The sequence below is a fragment of the Prunus mume genome, linkage group LG1 (genome assembly GCF_029339155.1).
Source record: "Prunus mume cultivar Tortuosa linkage group LG1, ASM2933915v1, whole genome shotgun sequence".
Lineage (NCBI taxonomy): Eukaryota > Viridiplantae > Streptophyta > Magnoliopsida > Rosales > Rosaceae > Prunus > Prunus mume.
Window position 1 is genome coordinate 20,792,730 of NC_142698.1, and position 22,800 is coordinate 20,815,529.

At 36.8% G+C, this 22,800-nt stretch overlaps 2 protein-coding genes, 2 long non-coding RNA genes and 1 other non-coding gene across 5 annotated transcripts; 2 read left to right on the forward strand and 3 right to left on the reverse strand.

Moving 5' to 3' along the window:
* Positions 1-551: 551 nt before the first annotated feature.
* Positions 552-3,499, forward strand: LOC103323401 (tubulin alpha-5 chain-like). Its single transcript, XM_008225428.3, has 5 exons — positions 552-780; positions 1,523-1,737; positions 1,825-2,024; positions 2,272-2,780; positions 2,888-3,499. The coding sequence occupies exons 1-5, from the start codon at positions 668-670 to the stop codon at positions 3,201-3,203; spliced, it is 1,353 nt and encodes a 450-aa protein (XP_008223650.1). The 5' UTR covers positions 552-667; the 3' UTR covers positions 3,204-3,499.
* A 502-nt stretch (positions 3,500-4,001) lies between these two features.
* On the reverse strand, positions 4,002-8,065 carry LOC148921268 (monooxygenase 2-like). Its single transcript, XM_089055623.1, has 6 exons — positions 7,825-8,065; positions 7,602-7,748; positions 7,393-7,461; positions 6,615-6,617; positions 4,603-4,768; positions 4,002-4,406 (listed from the first exon to the last, which is right to left on the reverse strand). The coding sequence occupies exons 1-6, from the start codon at positions 8,022-8,024 to the stop codon at positions 4,164-4,166; spliced, it is 828 nt and encodes a 275-aa protein (XP_088911749.1). The 5' UTR covers positions 8,025-8,065; the 3' UTR covers positions 4,002-4,163.
* Positions 6,592-6,897, reverse strand: LOC148921269 (signal recognition particle RNA). The gene has a single exon (XR_016123472.1).
* Positions 8,066-13,029: 4,964 nt separating the features above from the next.
* LOC148921270 (uncharacterized) lies at positions 13,030-16,550 on the forward strand. Its single transcript, XR_016122137.1, has 5 exons — positions 13,030-13,715; positions 14,143-14,255; positions 14,561-14,735; positions 15,014-15,098; positions 15,400-16,550. It is a non-coding gene; the product is annotated as an uncharacterized LOC148921270 (long non-coding RNA).
* An 813-nt stretch (positions 16,551-17,363) lies between these two features.
* LOC148921271 (uncharacterized) lies at positions 17,364-19,920 on the reverse strand. The gene is made up of 4 exons (XR_016122829.1): positions 19,392-19,920; positions 19,187-19,307; positions 18,303-19,000; positions 17,364-18,059 (listed from the first exon to the last, which is right to left on the reverse strand). It is a non-coding gene; the product is annotated as an uncharacterized LOC148921271 (long non-coding RNA).
* Between the last annotated feature and the right edge of the window lie 2,880 nt (positions 19,921-22,800).

Sequence of the window (22,800 nt, forward strand, 5' to 3'; positions counted from 1 at the left end):
AAGACAAAAAAAGCTCAACTTTCAAATCAAAGACATGCAAATGTATTGGATTCCTAGAAATCTAAAAATAAATAAGGCATTTTTGTCATTTCGCTTCTTTTAAAATTTTTCTCTCTCCTTTTGCTTTTTCTAAAATGTCCCATAAGAATAATATGAGAAATGCTACATCCATTCCAGTCCAGCCAGCAGTAACAACAACAGCTAATCACACTCGAAAGACGCCTGGGCCTTGCTTGCACATGGACAAGCTGGGTCCGCCAACTTTTTCAACTTACCCATATTGCCCTTGCTTCTCAAAACCAACCCTTATCTTATTATAGCAAATTTTCCATCCACCTGCTCCTGCTCTGCATGAGTGGGTAGGCAGCACATGACCCGTTCTTTTCTTGGTCATATCTGAAAAGGGCAAAGGAGTCAATAGGCATATGTCAACCGAAAATGTTGACGTAAGGGGAGGTGGGACCCAGGGTTAGCCTGGCGCCAAATGGCAGAGGGGAAGGGAGAGCTGTCTATTTTTCCTTCTTTAGCAGCGGACTTCAAATCTTTGTCCATTCCCATTTTATCGAATAAGGGCAAAACACACACACAAAACCCACGCCTTCATACACCCACACAACACCAACAGAGAGTTATTTTTCAGAGAAACGGAAGGATCAAAGCAAAAGAGATGAGGGAGATTATAAGCATACACATTGGGCAGGCTGGAATTCAGGTGGGGAATTCATGTTGGGAACTCTATTGTCTTGAGCATGGAATTCAACCCGATGGTCAGATGCCCAGGTCAGTTTATTTACTTTTTTTTATATAATTTATATATATTCCATAATTTCGGTGGGTTTTGTCTAATGGTAGATGATGAATATGTTTTTGAGTCTGACTTTACTATTAATTTATGGATTATTGGGATTTCTTGGCATAGTTGTCTTTTAATATATAGGTGTTTGAGATCTTCCTGTGTATAATATACTAGGGATTGCAGATGTGTCACTTTATATGTCGATGAATCTATATATTGCGTTGGCATTTTGTTGGAGTTATTTTGAATGGATCTAAACTGAAGAATGGGATTTTGGAAATGTATTCAATTGAAAACTAAAAACAGCATAAAACAAATACAATAGTTTTCACTTCAATCCTATCGATGGATGGTGTGTATATGCTTTCTTTGCAAGGTTTTGGTAATTGATATGTCTTCAATTGAGACAGCATCAAGGAACTTAGCTTGATATTCTATGGTTTTGTGAGAGGTACTATAATGGTAATGATAAAACTTTGTTCATTTAAAAATAATAGTAATAAGTAAAACTCTATTGATTTTTTTTTTCCCCTCTGAGTTCATGGATTTTTTTTAATAACATCATCTTATAGCAGACAATGAGGCGCTTGAAATGTGAACTGAAGCCTTTAAATTTGTTGGCCCATTCAAAACTGTGTTTTGTGTCGTCCATGTGCTTGCAATTTGAAGTTTGAATGTGTCGACAATTGTGTGCCTAATGGAAGTTATGGTTTTGTGTCTTCAAAGTGATGCCTCAGTGGGTGTTGGCCGCGACGCTTTCAATACCTTCTTCAGTGAGACTGGAGCAGGCAAGCATGTCCCTAGGGCCATATTTGTCGATTTGGAACCAACTGTTATTGATGAAGTAAGGACTGGGACTTACCGCCAACTCTTCCACCCCGAGCAGCTCATTTCTGGGAAAGAAGATGCTGCTAATAATTTTGCAAGAGGACACTATACAGGTAATAAATCCTGCATCTAAATTACATTAGTGAACTCTTTTATTATGTTAATCTCATTGATTTCGCCTTTATGGTTGCCTTCTGCAGTCGGAAAGGAAATTGTAGATCTCTGCCTTGATCGAGTAAGGAAATTGGCCGATAATTGCACTGGTTTACAAGGATTTTTGGTGTTCAATGCTGTTGGTGGTGGTACTGGTTCTGGTTTGGGGTCCTTGCTGTTAGAACGGTTGTCTGTAGATTATGGAAAGAAGTCAAAGCTTGGATTCACCATCTATCCTTCTCCGCAGGTACTTACAGCTACAAATATTATGATTTTCTGCTCACCTGCATAAGTTTATGCAGTTTCTTATTCACGCTTGGCAGATGAAACAGGATTTTAGAAATGGCCATCCTCAAATATTTCTTCTAGACTGTTCTGTTATTGAAGAATATTTCTATTTATATGTTAGCTTATATCCGATACAATAAAATTAACAGCACTAACCAGTTCAATAATGTGGAGCTCATCTATGACTTATTTCTTTTGCATTACAGGTTTCAACAGCAGTTGTCGAGCCTTACAATAGTGTTCTCTCTACTCATTCCCTCCTTGAACACACAGATGTATCTGTGCTCTTGGACAATGAAGCTATCTATGACATTTGCAGGAGATCTCTAGACATCGAGAGACCAACATACACCAATCTGAACAGATTGATATCGCAAGTCATATCATCTTTGACAACATCATTGAGATTTGATGGAGCCATTAATGTTGATGTCACAGAGTTCCAGACTAACCTTGTACCATATCCCCGCATTCATTTCATGCTTTCCTCATATGCTCCTGTTATCTCAGCTGAAAAGGCATACCATGAGCAGATCTCTATCCCTGAGATCACAAATGCAGTTTTTGAGCCCTCAAGCATGATGGCCAAGTGTGATCCCAGGCATGGAAAATACATGGCCTGCTGCTTAATGTACAGGGGGGATGTTGTCCCCAAGGATGTTAATGCCGCAGTTGCTACTATCAAAACAAAAAGGACTGTACAGTTTGTTGACTGGTAAGAACAAGCCTAAGAAGAAAAAATAGTAATTTGTTTATTTTTCTTTTTTTTAAAATTATATCCAAGGTTGTTGATCTAATGACTTTTGTGCCTGGATTCTGCAGGTGCCCAACAGGCTTCAAATGTGGCATTAACTATCAGCCTCCAACAGTTGTACCGGGGGGTGATCTTGCGAAGGTACAGCGAGCAGTGTGCATGATCAGCAACAACACAGCAGTGGCTGAGGTGTTCTCACGCATTGACCACAAATTTGATCTCATGTATTCGAAGAGGGCATTCGTTCACTGGTATGTTGGTGAAGGCATGGAAGAAGGAGAGTTTTCTGAAGCTCGTGAAGATCTGGCTGCTCTAGAGAAAGATTATGAGGAAGTTGGTGCTGAAGGTGTAGATGATGAAGAGGGGGGAAGTGAAGATTACTGATGTTCTGGTTATGCAAGACAAAGAGCCGTTCATCCATCTTCAACTATCTCTCTTCCTTTTGTTGTGTAGTACAAGAGTATCCATCTGAATGTTGTGAAGTTGTCACAATTGTCATTATGTTCTGCTTATGTGTTTAGTTTTTGGTATCAATGAAGTGACATTTAAAAAAATCTGAATGGTTTATGGTTCTATTTCACAAATATCACGTTTCCTTATTGTCACACATGCATTTGACTGGCATCAAAAGCCACATCAATTCGTTCATATATTTTGGCTTTCGCCATTTGGCAGCTGTATGATGTTTAGCAACCCATAAAAGTTCTGGACAAGTAAGAAATACTCGTATTTATGTCCTCCGTTGTTGCATTGCATAGGAACCGAAACCCTACCCCTTAACCTTTCCTATACCTGAACTTAGTCAAGTTAATTAAGTTGAGGACAATATTGGTATAACATGGGCAGTCAGAATGAGGGCTCTTAACAAAAAAGCGAAGACATCACATATAGGAAACGTGGACCAAAAACAACACATCCCTCATTCATCATGCAGTAATGTTCGAAAAATTGCTAGGCGGTAGGCAGGTGGCAGACAAGGGCCTAGCGCCTAGAGGATTAATCGGGGCCTAGGCATTTTTTATTTATTTATTATTATCTTCTATCTATATAAAGCAAAATGCAGAGAATGGTGAAACATTCAAAATACCAAAAAATGTCATTGGTTAATTCAAACATTAAGGATTAAAATTATTAATTAAATGAGGATAATATGGTAAATTTACACTTTTCATATTAAAAAAAAAATAAAATTAAAAACAAAATCAGATAATAGGTTCTACTTTTATGGAACATAACTACCCATATTATCTTTTCTTAATTCTAAAAATAAAATAAAAAATAAAAAAAGAAAACCAATTGGCATATGCGTGAGCGTGTGCCAAGGGGGCTAGTAATTATTTTGTATTATAAATTATCCCTTGGCTGGAAGGAACCCAAAGTGTAGTACCAATAAACAGTTTTGTCATCACAAGGGATGACACCAGATCTAACACCATTCCCAAAGAACCGCATGAAAATGGGATCAAAACCATGAGGGCTCTTGAAGTCGGCACAACCTCTAATAGCAGATCTCCCTGTAAATGCCGGCTGTTTGAAGCCAAGCCATTTCGCAACCACGGAGTTCAGTCCATCACACCCAACCAAGACCTTTTCAATCAAGGCGTTGATATTGTAAGTGATTAGATTCAAGATACTTATACGTATAATCGAAAGGCGGCCTAAAACATTATATATAGTAAGGCAAGGCTTTGCGTTCTCTCAACAATAAGAACTTTATATAGTTAATGGTGTACAATGTGCAGCTATCAAGGTTGAGATGTTCTTATGCACCAGATTAGTCTACCTTGGCTTTGAGGATGGTTCCATCAGCAAGATGAACCAGCTTAAAGTAGCCTGATTCGTCAATTGAAACCACCTTGGATGAGAACCTGATGGTGCCACTAGGGAGCTCATTTGCAAGAGCTTCCAACAACAAGTTCCTTTTCACACATCGAACTTCACGATCTCCGCTGCACATCAGTTAAACTCTCAAATTCTCAATCATCTGAGCATGCTCAAACTGAACGTTAATAGTCTTGTTATAAGTGATTTTCAATAGAGGGTAAAAATTAGAAAAACAGGAAAACAATATTCGGGGTCGAAAGGTATGCGAAAATGAGATGCAGCAACTAGAGGATTAGAAGCTACTGAGGAACTTAGACTGCTCTACGTATAAACTTACTTTTTTCCCCTGGCCTTAAATGGCATTTCAAATATTGGAAGCCCAGAAACCGTTGAGGAAGTCACATTCCTGTATTCAAAACTCTGCAATCAGTTTCATGTGTGCCTGTAAAGCAAGTAACTACTAGCTGAAAATATATATATATACACACACACACACAAAGAGCAATTGTCCATAAATTTATCAAGCAAAACTAACTCGGTTTATTTTTGGCTGTGTTGTCAAAGTGTTCAAACATTGACACAATAACATGTCAAATTGTCCAAAATGATGACATAATGTACCCATGAACCGTCTCATGTTGTCGGCGAAGAGTATCGCCAATACCGAGGGCATCTAATGCCTTCCATGCATTTGTCTATGTTGAGAATGCAAACCCTGCTGTCCTCAAACTATCCGACGATTCCAACACCAAGCTTCGGATGCTAAGCCTGCAGCCAAAAAAATTTGAATTTTGCTTGCTGCATAGAGTCATAGTGAACTACATGCTTACAATCATAACTTGTTTTAGCAGTACTAAAACACACACAGACATGCACAGATGAGAGAGAGAGAGAGAGAGAGAGAGAACCTATGAAGTCCTAAGTGAAAACATTAGAGAATGAGAAGAATCTGAGAGAATTGAAGAAAAAGATTTTGTTTTCTATTTCTGTTTCTTGCTAAATCTATCAATTACCAGCCTACACGATTCTTATGTATTGTTACATTGTAATCTTCTCGACTAAGCAATCTAACTAACTCAACAAATCACGACATGACACTCGTCATCTTATAATAGGTACAAGTGCCTTTATATCCTATCACTAAGGATGTTGCAAGGCCAGCAATCCCAGCTCCTACAATCACAACTTGTGCTTCTGCTTCTCTACTTCCATGAATGATATTTGAGGCTTTTACTTTGGTTTTAGTGGAAACAGACTCACAGAACAAAGATATAGACATAGAAGGATGAGATGGGTATTTATATTATATTTTGCAGCGGCAATTGGATAGTGCTATAGTGGGAGTACAATTTAGATGACGATCACACCAAACACAAGTGACAACAGCCAATGTTCAATCTGATCTACCTTTTCTTATCTATTATTAATGAACTTCAATTTTGAAGCACAAACCCCAATGATGCCATCAAATGCATTTTATTGTTTATTTAGCAGCTATCTTTGAGCACTAGGAAAGTGTAATATTGTTTGTTGGATTCATCGGTATAAGCCGTCTTACACCCACTAAATCTTAATCTAATGGCATTTCTCTTTTCAACGTTAAAAGATGTCTCAAGTTCGAATCTTGTTTCCCCTGTTGTTAATAAAGATTAAAAAGAAATGTCCCCTAACAGAAACTTCATACAAATTATAAAATAACAAAAGAAAGTTCTTGCACTAATATGATTGACATATAATGTTACATGCAAATCACTATTATATATGCAGAGGAAGTATCATTGCATTTAAGAGATGCTGAGCTTCCCACAATCAAAATCTGCCTTCTTCAACAACAAACCAGCCAGGATTAGAAATAAACATTTGTCCCTGAAGAAGTTCATAATTTTTCCATTACTATCTTGTAAGAAACCAGCCACATAAAATAATCAGACTCACAAAAAGTGAGCAAGAAGGTTTTGGTTCAATTGGGACAGTCTAGCAGGCCATGGCGGATCCAAGTGGCACCGACCCGTTATCCTTCCACTGCCAAGAGAGGGAGGTAGTCGTTGCTCTGTGAAGCCAGCCTTACGCAGTGCCCTCCTCTCTAGAAACCCAGTGACCCAGAGCCTTCGCTCAAGCCACAAGGTTCAACTCCTGGCTTGGAATGGGTGGGCCAGAAGATAGCCAACCCAAACCCGACCAGCTAATACTAGGCCAATGTTCCAGCACTTCAAAGCCCCCACTTGGGTTACAAGCTCACGTTGCGAAGCTCGGCGTTACAACTTCCTCGTGTTAGGCTTATAAAGTGTAGTTTTTTATATCAACCGAGCGATGTGGGATAAGTTGCAGGAGCGAGTGCATCTTGGCCTTCTGATAATGACTTGACTTTTGCAAGGGTTTTTAGGGGGAAAAATAGAGATAAAAAGGAAAGATTAGTCTACCTTAGCTTTGAAGATGGTCCCGTCTGCCAGATGCACCAGCTTAAAGTAGCCCGATTCTTCAACGGAAACCACCTTGGATGAGAACCTGATGGTGCCACTAGGGAGTTCATTTGCAAGGCCTTCCAACTACAAGTTCCTTTTCAAGCATCGAACTTCATGGTCTCCGCTGCACATCATTTAGACTCTCAATCATTTGCGCATGCTTGAATATTGATACTAACAAAATCAATGAAATAGAAGCAAAGTGATAGAATCTAGCAAACAATTGAAATCCAATATTAAGCATCAGTAAGAAATACTTTTAGCACTTATACTATTGATAAACTTACTGTTTTCCTTTGGCCTTAAATGACATCTCAAACGTTTGAAGCCCTGTAATTCTTGAGGAAGTCACATTCCTGTACATTCAAATCTCTGCAATCAGTTTCGTGCGTGCAAAAGTAGAACTTAGTAAGTACCAACATACATGTTAGGATTGTATTTGCGTAACTAACGGTCGAGATTGGCAGTCTGAGAACATAACATGTTAGGAAATTACCCATCAAGTGTGACATGATGTTGGCGAAGAGAATTGGCAAGACCAAGGGCATTTAAGGCCTTCCATGCATTTATCCATCTTGTGAATGCAAACCCTGTTGTCCTCAAACTATCAGATGATTCCAACACGAAGCTTCCAATCCCCAGCCTGCACCCAGAAATTTCAATTTTGCTTCCAACCATAGTAATATATGAACCATGAGAGAGAGAGAGAGAGAGAGAACCTGTGAAGTCCTAAGGATGTTGCAAGGCCAGAAATTCCAGCTCCCACAATCATAACGTCTGCTTCTGCTTCCATGTTGTACTTGATTATGCTCTGGAGACTCAGGCTTTCTTTTACTTGGGTTTTGATACAGTGTGGAAAGAGAAGAACAAAGATACACAGAAGAGACCAATGCGAATGAGAGATGACTATATTATTCATATTTGTGATGGGGATGTAAAAGACAGGCTTAATTGAGCTGAAGACGACGAATAATGATTGGCGATCAATATTGACAGCAGCAGACAGTGTTTGGGTTTGACTTCCCTTCTCTTCTTCTTCTTGTGCTCAAAACAGTTAAGTTGTCTGTTTTGACTGTGGAGGCAAATCAAAATAAACTCTGGGTTGTTTCAAGTTTAAAGCCGCAAGATAATCATCGGGAACTTCTTCTCTAGTTCAATATTTTTTCTTATGGTGGTATAATTGAGGAGTGCATGCTGACGTTTTTGGAGCATCGTAAACAGGACAGAAGTATAGCCGTCCGCCTATACTATTCTTAAAGAAACATGATCAGAACCGAGTATAGCTGCTCGGATACCCGAGTATGGCCGGCTGGCTATACGATTTATAAAATAAATATTTAAATATAGCCGCTCGGCGACACCTTTCCAAAGAAATATTAATAAAAAAATAAAACCACGTATAGCCGTGCGGCTCTACTATTTATAAATAAAAAACCTAATATAGCAGCACGACTATACTAAGAAGTTGTTTAAAATAAATATCGCCGCATGGCTATACCGTTTTTAAGAAACATTAATAAAACCAAGTCTAGCCCTATACTATTTTTTTAAAAAAGGACCTGCCTTGCGATTAACGCCCACGTGTCAAAATAAGTATAGCCGAATGGTTGTAATACATTAATGGGTATAGCCGCACGGCTATACGATTTAATAAAAACATTTAAGGCAAAAGGACTTTTTATCTTTTCTAATTTTCCTGCATCTCTTTTCTTCATTCTTGTCTCACATCTCCCTCTTCCTTTTCATTATTTAATTGAAAAACATAAACAAATAATCATTACATTTTATTTTTATTTATAAAAAATGAAACAAGGACATACCAGAACGGTTATTTTTCAACATAAACAAATTATATAACATAATATAACCACCAAGGGAATGAAGAAAATCTCACAGTATCAGAAAAATCCACCACCAACCTCAACTGCTGGATGAAACATATTTTCAACAATAAACAATGAGATGCCTAATATCAAGTACTTAAATTTGAAGGGTGCAAAAGTCAATCGGGATGGTCTTGTCATGTTGCTGCGCGGATGCAAAGATCTGGTGATGTTGGACCCTAGAGATTGTTCTGGTTTCGATGAGAATGACGATGAAATATCAAAACTTTCGTATCATATTAGTAAATTTATGTGCGAGGTTTCTGAATTTCTTGAATTTCTTTGTGGTATGGACAATTTTGTTCTTCCTGTTGATGGATACTCATTTCATCTGCATGTGGAGGATACTTGGGATGAAATGCTCAATGATTTGGGCGATGCGTTCAATGATTTGGGCGATGAGGAATGAAGAACTATTTGATTGTAGTAAGCGATATCTCATCTTTTTTATATTTACAACACTAATGAGCAATTATGTGTGTTGAGTGTGGTGTTCATCGTGTGTTTTTGGACATTGTTACTCTAATGAGGGCTTGTTATAAGTTCCTATCTTGATTTCATAATAAGATGTATGCTTAATTTGGAAAATGGCCATTCTAAAGTCTTTCGCTACATTTTCTGTAATATCACATGTGCTTGCGATTGTTCTTCAGCCTTGCCTCTGCCTCTATTTCTATCTTAACTTTCCCTTCCCACCAAAGGTTTTCCTAGCTAAATTTCTTGGTGAAAGAATGTTGGTTGCACCAGCTTAACAACAGGCACAACCAGTAGAAAAATGAAATAATATGTTATATTTAAGAATGAGATGCTACTTCTCATCTAACACATGTTGTTTGAATTCTCATTTAGAATAGTTCATATATCAATGTCATATGACCTCTGATATCTCCAATTAATTTCAAAATAGAGTTGCAAACTTCCCTTCGCTGTCTCGTTAGATTGTTTTATATCCAATTTTTCATCTACATAGAATACATCGCGAACTGACATATCTCATAGCATAAGAGCATGGTCGTCAAGTGCAATGAGAAAAAATGTTGTAATTTAGTTTAGTTCATAATTACAACAGATACATTTTAGATAGTAAATTGCTCTGCAAGCAATTTTATACTATGAAATTCAAAATTCTTTGATCCACAAAATGTTGGCGGTACCTTTTTATTATTATTATTATTATTATTATTATTATTATTATTATTTTTGGTATTTATTGGTTTAACCTGTATTATTTGTTAGAAATAAAATTCATTTTTTAATCTTGCCCAATGGGCTAATAGCTGAAAATCATTAGAATGAGAGGTATCAGTAAGAATTTAAATTCTCATTCCCCAATATCGCTTGTATAAATAAAATAATACAAATTTATAAATAAACCCAATCCTAGACATGTATTTATAAAAAAACCCTAACACTATTTAAACATAGAAACACACCAAAACTCAACCCCAAAATCAAAAATTGTATATTTTTTGGGTGTGTTTATAAATGGGTTTTGAGTGTGTGTAATGATGAGTTTTGGGTGTGTTTATAAAGTGTTTTGGGTGTTGGGTTTTTTTATAATTTCAGCCCCCATTTTGGGTGTTTTAGTGAAACCCCCATAAAATAATTGAAGAAATAACTCTAGTCCACCCTAAACCCTAAAATGATATGACAAAATTGTATATTTAAAAATTTATAGCCGCACGGCTGTACTTTCTAAATACATCCAGATATTTTAAAAGTATAGGCATAGTATAGCCGTGCGGCTATACCCTTTAAATATAATCCAAACGAACACGAAGCTTGCACTCGCAGTGGACGGAGGTTGCAGACCCAGTCACAGGCACATCCATTTCGCTTCTCTATCAACTCAAGCTTCGATTTTCAGTTTCGACTGCTTCGTCCTTCGGGTTCAACACCGAAAAAACACCCAACCCGCCTAGGAGGCCCGCCCAGCCGCCTAGCACCCGCCTAGCCGCCTAGCCGCTCGCCTAGGCCGATTTTCCGAACACTGCGATTCACTGAAAGTCTGAAACCCGAAATTGAAGAAGTTTAGCTGCAAATTTTTGCTTGAGATTGAGATTGGGAAGCCGAAGCAAGCACAAGTCAGGTCCATAGAAGAAGAGATCATGAGACTCTTAATTCATCTATTTCCATTCATCTCCCTGTTTCCCGCCTTATTCTCTTCTCTATAGGCTCTCCCAAACAACACAGTACTGGTAATTTTGATCTTTGTATTGTGTCCTTGATCTAGGAATGAAGTATTTGAAAGCAGAAGATTGAGGAGTCAGAAATTCAAGAAAAAAGAAAACCTTTACTTTTTATCATCCAATGAACAATAAATGCTAGTTTCTGAGACAATTCTAAAGAAATATTTTATCTAATAATGTCAAAAGTTTTCTGGCTCTATCTTGTTTCTAATCATGTCACTGCTGGAAGATTTCTTTCTTCTTTTTTCCTTGGTGGCTTTTATTTTTCTTTCAAACTTTGTTTTAAACAGCAAGATGATTCCTACCTAGTTCTGATGAAGCCGAGTAAATATCTTGCCCATTTATATTGGAATATCTTATATCAACCAGATCGCTGAACCACAGCAAGCACCCCCTTCCTCCATCTCTGATATCCAAATTTGAAAAAGCGGTGCAGGAGCAGTTGTTCATGCACATCATCGATCACATTCCTTGAGGTTCATACTTGTGTTATACCAGGATTGTTCTGTACTTGGCAATTTCACCCCAGAGTACTTCTTAAAGATGTCTCCACTGCAATTCAGTTGGCTCTTTCTCACACAGCTACATGACCAATCCACCAAGTCCCAGTCTTGTTGAAAGTTCGGTATAAATCCTTTCAAGCAGCTACATACTGGGGACTTGTCAATACTACATGCACCATTCGGACCACATATTCCATATTTGTCACAGATATCAGTCGTTACTATATTAGATAAACGACCCAACCTTGGTTTCCATCACTCCCGATGTAGCACAGCCCAAATCCATCTTGAGTTAACGCCAGCCTGAAAAGGGTTGAGCTGTTGAGAAGTTTATAACCATAATATACTTCATCATTATTATCCAAACACAAAATCATATGTTGGATTTAAATTATGCATCCCACTAAATTGGATTCCATTCCATGGTGCAGTCCGATATTTTATAACAGAACCCTCCCTCAGAATTAATTCATGGTATCCATAAGGACCAAGTTGATATGCATAATGTCCTTGAGAAGGATCCTGGGGGCTTTTACAGGGTGTAAGATGCCAATTAAGACCTGTGATTTTGTTCCTAACAAGCTTCATACTTGGTATTAATGTATCACCTGGGTAATCAAAACTCTGCCATAAACTATTATCAGGGTCATTATGTTATGACCATTTCCATCTATCACAACAAGATTTCCGGAATCCAAAAGCTGTGCCACTGGATTCTGTGCAGAACTTGATGTGTTGGAAGACCTGTAGTGTTCTTATGGTCGACTGCTCAACTTGAGTACACCTGATGAACCAATGAGGGGTGTGTTTCTTTTAGTCTGCACTATATATGGAGAGTCTGACTCTAATTAGAAGATAATTGTATTAATTTGATAAAGCTTTGTCTGTAACTGTCTCTCACCTTAAAAAATTTCACAATTAGCAGCATTAGCAATACTTTATTAGAAAGTAGAAACCCTACAGTATATAGTTAAGTTGAGTAGCTGGGAAGACAATTAGTAAGCTTTCAATACTAAAGTTGAATAGTGGGGAGACAAATTACTAAAGTTTCAAGGACAGATAAATAGGATGAATTTCTCGTAAGGGATCCCCTTTCACTGTAGCTTGGAGTAGAATTCGTTTTGACACGATATCAATTATCAATGTAAACACGTTACGGATGCATTATCGACAATATCGATGCACGTCATACCAAATTTAGATGCATCATTGAATGCAAATAAATACATTCGGACATTTTATAAATATTAATATATTCGAATATTTTAAGAGTATAGCCGATCGGCTATACTCTTTGAATATAATCCAAACGAACACGAAGCTTGCACTCGCAGAGGGCGGAGGTTGCAGACCCAGTCACAGTCATTTCGCTTCGATTTTCAGTTTCGACTGCTTCGTCCTCCTGGTTCGACACCGAAAAAAGACCCAACCCGCCTAGGAGGCCCGCCCAGCCGCCTACCTCCCGCCTAGCCGCCTAGCGCCCGCCTAGCCGCCTAGCGCCCGCCTAGCCACCTAGGCGCCCGCCTAGGCCGATTTTCCGAACACTGCGATTGACTGAAAGTCTGAAACCCGAAATTGAAGAAGTTTAGCTGCAAATTTGAGCTTGAGATTGAGATTGGGAAGCCGAAGCAAGCACAAGTCAGGTCCATAGAAGAAGAGATCATGAGACTCTTAATTCATCTATTTCCATTCCTCTCCCTGTTTCCCGCCTTATTCTCTTCTCTCTAGGCTCTCTCCCAAACCACATGTTCACCTCACCACACCAACGACAACTACGACAATTCCTCCCTCTGCCAACTCCGCCTTATTCTCTTCTCTCTTTACATTGACGGCATGGCGAAGAAGAAAACAACACAAAATTTGCTGACTTGGTGTCTGTCTTCAGTGGAAGGAAATGATGAAGCTATCCTATCATGGAGTTTCTATGGTCTTGCCAATAACTAGGTTTTTGAGGTTGAGGCAATGACCCTTTAATTTTGAAGGATAGCAAAGATTATTCAGCAACAAACATCTCCAATTTTGAAGGATTCAAAAGGTGACAAATATTTTAATCTGATCTCTTAACAATTTGTGTCTAATAATGGCTATAATATGCCGTTAGAGAAACAGACATAGAGGTGTCCATATCACTGTGCTGGTTGTAACAGTTGGCTAATATGTACCTACAGGAACTATGAATATGTCTGTTTTCTAACCGTCTAGTATTCAGTCCCATATAGCATGGCTGGTCTAACAGATGTTCTATAAACTTAGCTTTCAATTCTAGCAAAATATGATGATCACACTATATATATGCATAACAAAACGCTCCATTTTACCTATCGTGCTTTGATTCTATGAGCCACATCATCTCCATTCTCCCCTTGTATATATGGATGATTGAGTACATGCTAGATAGTGAAAGTTTTTGCTTTTTTATATACTCTTAGTAGTGCAATTGGTTGCTCTTATATCTTCGTCAGAACCAAAGGCTCCTCATGGTTAGCAGAATTCAAAGAAATATGGTTACAGTGGCCATCTAGTAGATGCAACTTTGCCCGCTACCGAAGTCAAATAATCAGAAGTATAAGGAATGGTACAAATAATCTTCGCTATTGTTATCAACAGTGTCTTCTGCATCATGATTCTCTTTCTTTGTTTTAATGAAAGTTTGTAACTTAAATTTGTGTTTCTTATAAAAAGAAAAATTATAAATTGCTCTTATTATAGAGTTCATGCAATAGAATTTGGTTAGTAAAAGTGTTGAGATAGACTTGTTGTATCTACTCAGCATTTTTTGTTCATAGTATTTTGATTGTGTTATTAAAAGTGTGAAGATAGCATTTTATTCCTATGGTAAATGGATGCTATATGTGCAATGCTTATGATTTCTTATCTCAGTTATAGGAGAAACAAAGACTTCCGTAACTTCTGGAAATGAGCATATTGGGGAGAAGCAATTAACGGATGTCTTAGTTAATTGGCGAAACTTCTTATAAGAAGATGGAGTCCAAAACAGTAAAGGAGCCACGCACAGTTCCAACAATGAGGCACTCATTACCTATTTCCAGTCCAGGCAAGGGATATGACTTACAAATTATTATTTTATTTATTTTGGAACTGCAGAATTGGTTATACTTTAAGTCTTCTTTTAAGTTTAATAAAATTGGTAATATATTTAGGTGTTAATTTTTGGGTGTCCAATTCTTTCCTAAGTTAAGAGTATATATCTTCGCAACATTGAAATTGTAGCGCAGTTGTGACTGGTTGGTAATTTTGTTGCCTTGTTATTTATTGAACCTGCCTTCCTTCCTTTGTGTGGTAACACTTGTCTTGTTGAATATAATCATGCAGATAGTGAAGAAAGAGATCTCGTGAATATTTTGCCTAGTCTCAGTCTAAAGCCTTCAAATCTTCCTGCTCGAGATGCTCCTTGGAAGTGGGTAACTTCTCCTTTTAAGATGTTACATATGTGTATTCTATCATGATTTCAACAACTCATGTTGTGATTTGAATTAGAGTTAATATATTGTTTGGTATTAGAAGTTGATCAGAAAAATGTTGCTTGAGAATATGTGTGGTTTTTTTTTTGGTTAACTTAAATCTTCTTGTGGGATCGCTTTTGCATCCTATGTTGATGTTTTGAATGCACTGTTTTGTCATGGCTGCTGTTTTACATATTTACATATAACAAGTTGATTAAGTGCTCTCAAAAGCTTCATTGATGTTTCTTTCTTTAGGGGAGGCTTCATCCTTGATGCAGCCACACCTGGAGAATTCATTGGTGGGTTAAAGACTACCATGTAATGCCAGGAACCAAGCCAAACAAAAAAAATTAGAAACTCAGAGAGAATGAGAGGGGAAATTGACTCTTTCCAACTAACAGGAACAAGACATTTTCATTAAAGACTACCAATAAATTGATAGTGTTCTTACGGTCAACAAAGACAAGAATTCCAGGGCTGCTCACCTTGAGTACACCTGATGAATCAGTGAGTGGTGTGTTTCTTTTAGTCTGCACTGTATATGGAGATCTTGACTCTCATTAGAAGATAATTGTATTAATTTGATAAAGTTGTCTGTAACTGTCTCTCACCTTAAAAAATCTCACAATTAATTAGCAGCATTGGAAACTTGATTAGAAAATAGAAACTCTACAGTATATAGTTTAAGTTGAGTAGCTTCGAAGACAGTTAGTAAGCTATCAATACTAAAGTTGAATAGTGGGGAGCCAAATTACTAAAGTTTCAAGGACAGATAAATAATGAATTTTTCATAAGAGAATGACATGATTTGAATTCCCATTATAAGTGTATTGCAAGTACCCTTCTGCTCGGGAAAGACAGTTAACAGAGATAGGTTGCGCTGGAAGCAAAACATAAGCTTTCTAGTTGGTGAGTTTGCAAAGAAGGGTGCCCTAGAAATTTTAAAATTACGTGGCCTACTTCCATTAGTTTATACTTTATAGTTATTAATTTGCTAGTTTCAATATATCCAAAGTAGATATTGAAAAAATGGAAATTTCACTGTAAATCAATATGAGAGTTCAATTATTTCTTCTTCTTTTTTTCTTTTTCTTTTTTCGTGCGAACATCTGCCTTGGATCTACCTCATTCTCTTGAGTGCTACATGTGTATTTTATTGAGTCTTTAAGATGTTTACGAAAAATGGAAGTATTATTGAAAGACACATACATACGTGTATAAGACAAGTATTAAACAGGAAAATGCTCCATTCTTAGTAAATTTAGGGTTTACCTATAAAAATTCTTTATATGGGTAATAACTCGAAAAATGTAAAAAAACAAAAAGGGACCATAGAGACTCGAGTAATGACCTAATAGTAATGGATAATGCTCTAAACGAAAATAAGGGAAAAAAATTTATTTAAAAAAAAGGACCCCAATATAACCGAGCGGCAATACTCTTTAAAGATATTAACTGTATAGCCGTGCGGCCATACTATTTATTTTAAAAAAAATGAAAAAAAAAGACCCTAGTATAGCCGTGTTGCTGTACTATTTATTAAATTAAATTAAATTAAAAAAAGGACCCGGCTCAGAGCACCTCGGCGGCCAATTTTTTAATTTATTTTTAGCCGCCATAGCCGCATAACATGGTTATACTCCGTGTGGATGTACTATTTACTAAAAAAAAAAAATTACAAAAAATCCGCAATAAGAACTAATAGCATGAAAAGCACCATTGCACAACATGATGATCATAGTAGTTTAGATGATTATCCATTACTATTAGGCGTACTTGTTTTATTCGACAAAATTTGGCCAAGTTAGAACTGAAAAGTTCGGCCACTATACAATATTTTTAATATAATTTATTGAAATATTGAAATATAATTTATTGAAATATTTAAATATATATTATTTATATTCTACAATATTTGAAAATTATGTGTACAATATGTGAATTTTGTGCGTATTATTGAAAATTTTGTATAATACACATGTATTGAACTTCAAGAATACGTAGGTATGTGTACAATTTATGTATTGTACGTTTGCTTGTTAAAAAAAACGTGTATTTTACCGAATCTTTAAGACGTGTACAAAAAAGGGAAGTATTATTGAAAAATACGTGTATAATACTAGTATTAAACGGGAAAATGCTAAATTCTTTATACAAGTAATAACTCTGGAAAAGTAAAAAATGAAAAGGGGACAATAGAGACTCGAGTAATGGCCTAATAGAAATGGATAATGTTCTAAACTAATCTTGTTGATAAATGAAAAAAAGGGAAAAAAATTATATATATATAAAAAAAAGGCACCTAATACATACATATTTAAAGAGTGTAGCCAATCAGCTATATTATTTATTAAAAAATAAATAACTAAGGGGCCCCAGTATAGCCGGCCAGCTAGCTATACTCTTTAAATATTTTATATTTAAAGGTATAGCCATGCGGATATATTATTTAATATTTTTTAGAAAAAGATGACTCGCCTAGCCCCTAGGAACTGATTCTCGTTTCGTAGGCATGCCACAATTTTGAACTCATACTCGTTTCTTTTGCTTGATCATTTAAACTTATGTGTAACATACACAAAGTTTAAAGAATATCAATTGTAGGAGATGTAATGGAGCCCAAAGGATACATATCTCCAAGGACACCAAGACTGTTGCTGCCCATTCTATTCATACTCACAGCAGATATTGCCGGGTTAGGGAAAACTTCGAAAGGGTCCTATAGTTGTCACTTAACCTCAACTGTAGGAGTGTCCTTCGAGTCAGAAGGATCTACATATCTCCAAAAGAATGCCAGACTGCTTCCCATTTATATTCATAATCACAGCAAACAATGCTGCGGGTAATGCAACCATCGGTGAGGTGAAATGAGAAGTGGCCAAAACCACACCCAAAGAAGAATTTTGCATACCAACCTGCGAGTGTCGAACATGTGAATGAAGGATTAGTGTTGCATGCCCACCAAAATTTATGAAAGTTTCGACATTTCAATCTGAGCATAAAACAATGAAGATCTTCTATGGACTTACAATAAAGTTTAAGAAGAGAATTTTTATATCTTTATTACCAATTTGACCAAAGCCGAAACAAAACTGGAACACAAGGATTCACATAAAGCTAGATCATGTCTTAAAGTTTACATTCTATTTGATTAATACCTCAATTGATATTGCTCGTCTTTGTGCTTCTCTAAACCCGCAAACAACTTCTGATATATACCGCAAATTAAGACTCTCCCTGATCAAAAAAGACTCCTCAAGTTGCACATTTGCACCGCAACAACTCCAAAACAAACTAAACAAACAGGCACAGCACCCCAGCCTTAAAGAGTATTTGTATGAGTGCAAACTCTGCCAACAATGCTCGTATACAAAACTAGTTTCTATCTTCATATGTCAAATTAAAATCCACATAGACAAAGAAGATTGAATATATACTTTCTTACTGCAAAAGCTTTTATGGCTATGAAGTCATAATGACAGCAAACTATAGTTTCTCAACTATTGCTTATAAATTATGAATACTTTGTTTTTTCAAAGTACAGTTAACTTCACTCTATAATTTATATATCAAACTCGACTGAAGCTAAATCAAACAGTAATAATACACTAATACAAGGCTACAATGTAATTTTTTTTAGAATTTTTGAGCTTAAATTAGAGTGAATCTTTACATACTGAAAAAAATTGTGTACATTACCTTGAGCTTTTTCCACAACAACACACTTAACAATTAAAGTCACCAACAGTTAAAGGCAACTTACCCCAGCAATATGTACTAACCGCACAGAAAGAATAACCACCCCAATTTCTCCAGATAACACTGTCTGAGCATTAGCCATTAGAGACAAATCAGCCTGCAATGTTACAGCAACCATTGAAGCTTTGAGACGGACAACATTCTCGGAGAATACACTGGCCCACAAAATGAAATCTAGTATATATGTTTGAGAAAGAGAGCACATTTGGAAGGAACCACAGGCAAGACAATCATATTTTACATATAAGTAATTAAAAGATATTTATATGCACAACAAATGTACCAGCATGCAAGCAGTGATGCAGCTAGAACAGCAAAAAGTGGTGCAAAAGGTATCACAATTTTAACCACTGCAGGAAATGCACTCTGCATATAAGAACCTGACAAATTGGAGCAACAACGACCTACAGATGACAGAATAGAGACCATAAGCCCCAGCTGATGGATAGTATAATATTACTGAAGTTTATTATATTTAACTACTTAACCTGCATGGTGCTGATTGACAGTTTGGCAGCATCCACAGGGATGTAAGTCCCTGCCAATATCTTTGTTAGTAGAGGAGGCAGGGCTATTGCCCCAAGAGTTGTGCATACCGTCATTACAATCGACAGAGGAAATGGACTATCTGACCATGCCCCAGGCATTATTCAGTTGAATCACTCAGTGCAGGTGCAGCACAGCCATAAACCTTTAAAAAGCATTTAATGGAGTTGAATAACTTGCCTAGGCGGCCTAGGCAGGGTCTAGGCGGGCGCTAGGCTGGCCAGGTGGGGGCTGGGCGGGCTAGGCGGGGGCTAGATGAGGGCTAGGCGGGCTAGGCTGGGGCTAGGCGGGGGCTAGGCGGTCTAGGCGGGTGCTGGTGCCTAGAAGAAAAAAAAAGGGCCATTTTGGAACTCCAAGGTCTTGGACGAGATGACGATGGTGCTGAGGCAAGAGAAAGAGAGAGAGAGAGAGAGAGAAATGAGGATTGAAGAAGAAGAGAGGTTGCGAGTTACGTTTAGGGTTTAGAAAGGGGCCTGGCGGGAGAGAAAGGCCTGGGCTTCATAAAATACAACATTAAATGGATTTTGCATTATGAAATCACTAAAGTAACCACTAATAAGTAACAAATAACAAATAAATATTTTAATATTTTAAATCAAAAAAATATTATACTATTTGTTTAATATATAATTTATATATCCTTTTATTTTTCATGATTTTGGTATAAATTTATAATTTATAATACTAAATAATTTATTAAAAAAAGCATAGGCACTCGCATAGACCCCCATTACTCCTCTAGGTTCTAGGCCCTTGTCTGCCGCCCCCTTACTGTATAGTGATTTTTCGAACATTGGGATTAAAATGTTGGTAAATCGAGGTGTACTAGCACTTCAATTTACAACCCTGCAATTTTAACCGACTCCAATTCCCTTCTGTTTGTGTTTATAATTAACTAAAAAATAGTTGCATTGCATGGCATTTAGATTTAACTTTTCTGGTATAATTTTTCTCAAGACTATAAACGAAGAACCAGTTTCATCAGTTCTCAATTGATTGCGCAATGGCTATATGTCTCCGGAGTATGTCATGGGCGGTATGTTTTCTGAAAATCTGATGGCTACAACTTCGGGTTCTTGCCATTGGAGATTATTAGTGGCAAAAAGAATACCAACTTCTATTCTAGTGACCAACATATAGGCTTCCTAGCTTATGTAAGCTTACACTCTAAATCTTAATGCAAAATCGTATCTTTCATACAGCTTAAGCAACCTATATGAAGCTAAATGCAGCACAGTTTAACAATACTTGCCAACATACATGAAATTTTGTTAGGCATGGCACTTATGGAATGAAGGAAGGGGTTTGGAGTTGGTTGATGAAGTATTGGCAGATTCATATTCACCTTCAAAATCTCATGGATTTCTATTTTTGAACAAAGACATTGCATATGCTTGGGTCAAGTTTCAGATTGGCAAGCACATGGAATTGCATACAATTATATTGGATTTTTGCCTCAGTTTAGGTGCACATTGATATGCCCTTTTTTTTTCTTCACAAACATGATCCAATTGGTATTTGGTATAACAAACACGAGCAACATATACAAGTTTTGGCATGCAGCTAGCATACCAAATTCACAAAATGTAAGTGGGGATAAAGGGAACCAAGGTCCCGGGAAGGAGTTGTCCAAGAGATGCAACTCCCCACACAAAACTCTCGTCTAGGGACTTGGGGGATTTCTATTTGCGAGGTAAAATGCCTCTCGATGACCGAGCTGACCTTTTGATGTATGATAGTATCTTTACAGATTGAAGACGACTTGAGAGACTTCTCGGTGTGGAAGCGATGATGCCTTCACTACAAGATCATGAGCGCTTCAGTTTATGGGTAACTTTATATTTCTACATAGAATACAATGCAGACTAATATATCTCATATGTAAGAATGAGATGCCTAATATCAAGTACTTAAATTTGAAGGGTGCAAAAGTCAATCGGGATGGTCTTGTCACGTTGCTGCGCGGATGCAAAGATTTGGTGATGTTGGATGCCAGAGATTGTTCTAGTTTCGATGAGAACGACGATGAAATATCAAAGCTTGCGTCTCATATTAGGCAATTTATGTGCGAGGGTTATGAATTTCCAGAATTTCTTTGTGGTATGGACAATTTTGTTCTTCATGTTGATGGATACTCATTTCATCTGCATGTGGAGGAGACGTGGGATGAAATGCTCAATGATTTGCGCAATGCGTCAATGATTTGGGCGACGAGGAATGAAGAACTATTAAGTTGATTGTGCTAAGCGATATCTCATCTTTTTTATATTTACAACACTAATGAGCAATTATGTGTGTTGAGTGTGGTGTTCATCGTGTGTTTTTGGACAATGTTACTCTAATGAGGGCTTGTTATAAGTTCCTATCTTGATTTCATAATAAGATGTATGCTTAATTTGGAAAATGGCCATTCTAAATTCCTTCGCTACATTTTTTGTAATATCACAAGTGCTCGCGATTGTTTTTCACCCTTGCCTCTACCTTTATTTCTATCTTAACTTTCCCTTCCCACCAAAGGTTTTCCTAGCTAAATTTCTTTGAGGTTTAGGAAAAATTTCTTGGTGAAAGAATGTTGGTTGCACCAGCTTAACAACAGGCACAATCAGTAAAAAAAATGAAATAATATGTTGTATTTAAGAATGAGATGCTACTTCTCATCTAACATATGTTGTTTGAATTCTCATTTAGAATAGTTCATATATCAATGTCATATGACCTCTGATACCTTCAATTAATTTCAAAGTAGAGCTGCAAACTTCCATTCGCTGTCTCGTTATATTGTTTTATATCCAATTTTTCAACTGACATATCTCATAGCAAAAGAGCATGGTCGCCAAGTGCAATGAGAAAAAAATGTTGCAATTAGGTTTAGTTCATAATTACAACGGATACATTTTAGAAAGTAAATTGATATACAAGCAATTTTATACTATGAAATTTAAAATTCTTTGATACACAAAATGTTGGCGGATACCTTTTATTATTATTATTATTCTTGGTATTTATGAGTTTAACTTGTATTATTTGTTAGAAATAAAATTCATTTTTTATTCTTGCCCAAAGGGCTAATAGCTGGAAATAATTATAATGGGAGGTATCATAAAGAATTTAAATTCTCAATCTCCAATATCGCTTGTATAAATAAAATAATTGAAGAAATAACTCTAGGCCACCCTAAACTCTAAAATGATATGACAAAATTGTACATTTAAAATGTTATAGCCGCGCGGCCGTACTTTCTAAAAAATTCGGATATTTTAAACGTATAGCCGAATGGCTATACTCTTTAAATATAAATATATTCGAATATTTAAAGAGTATAGCCGCACGGCTATAATCTTTAAATATAAT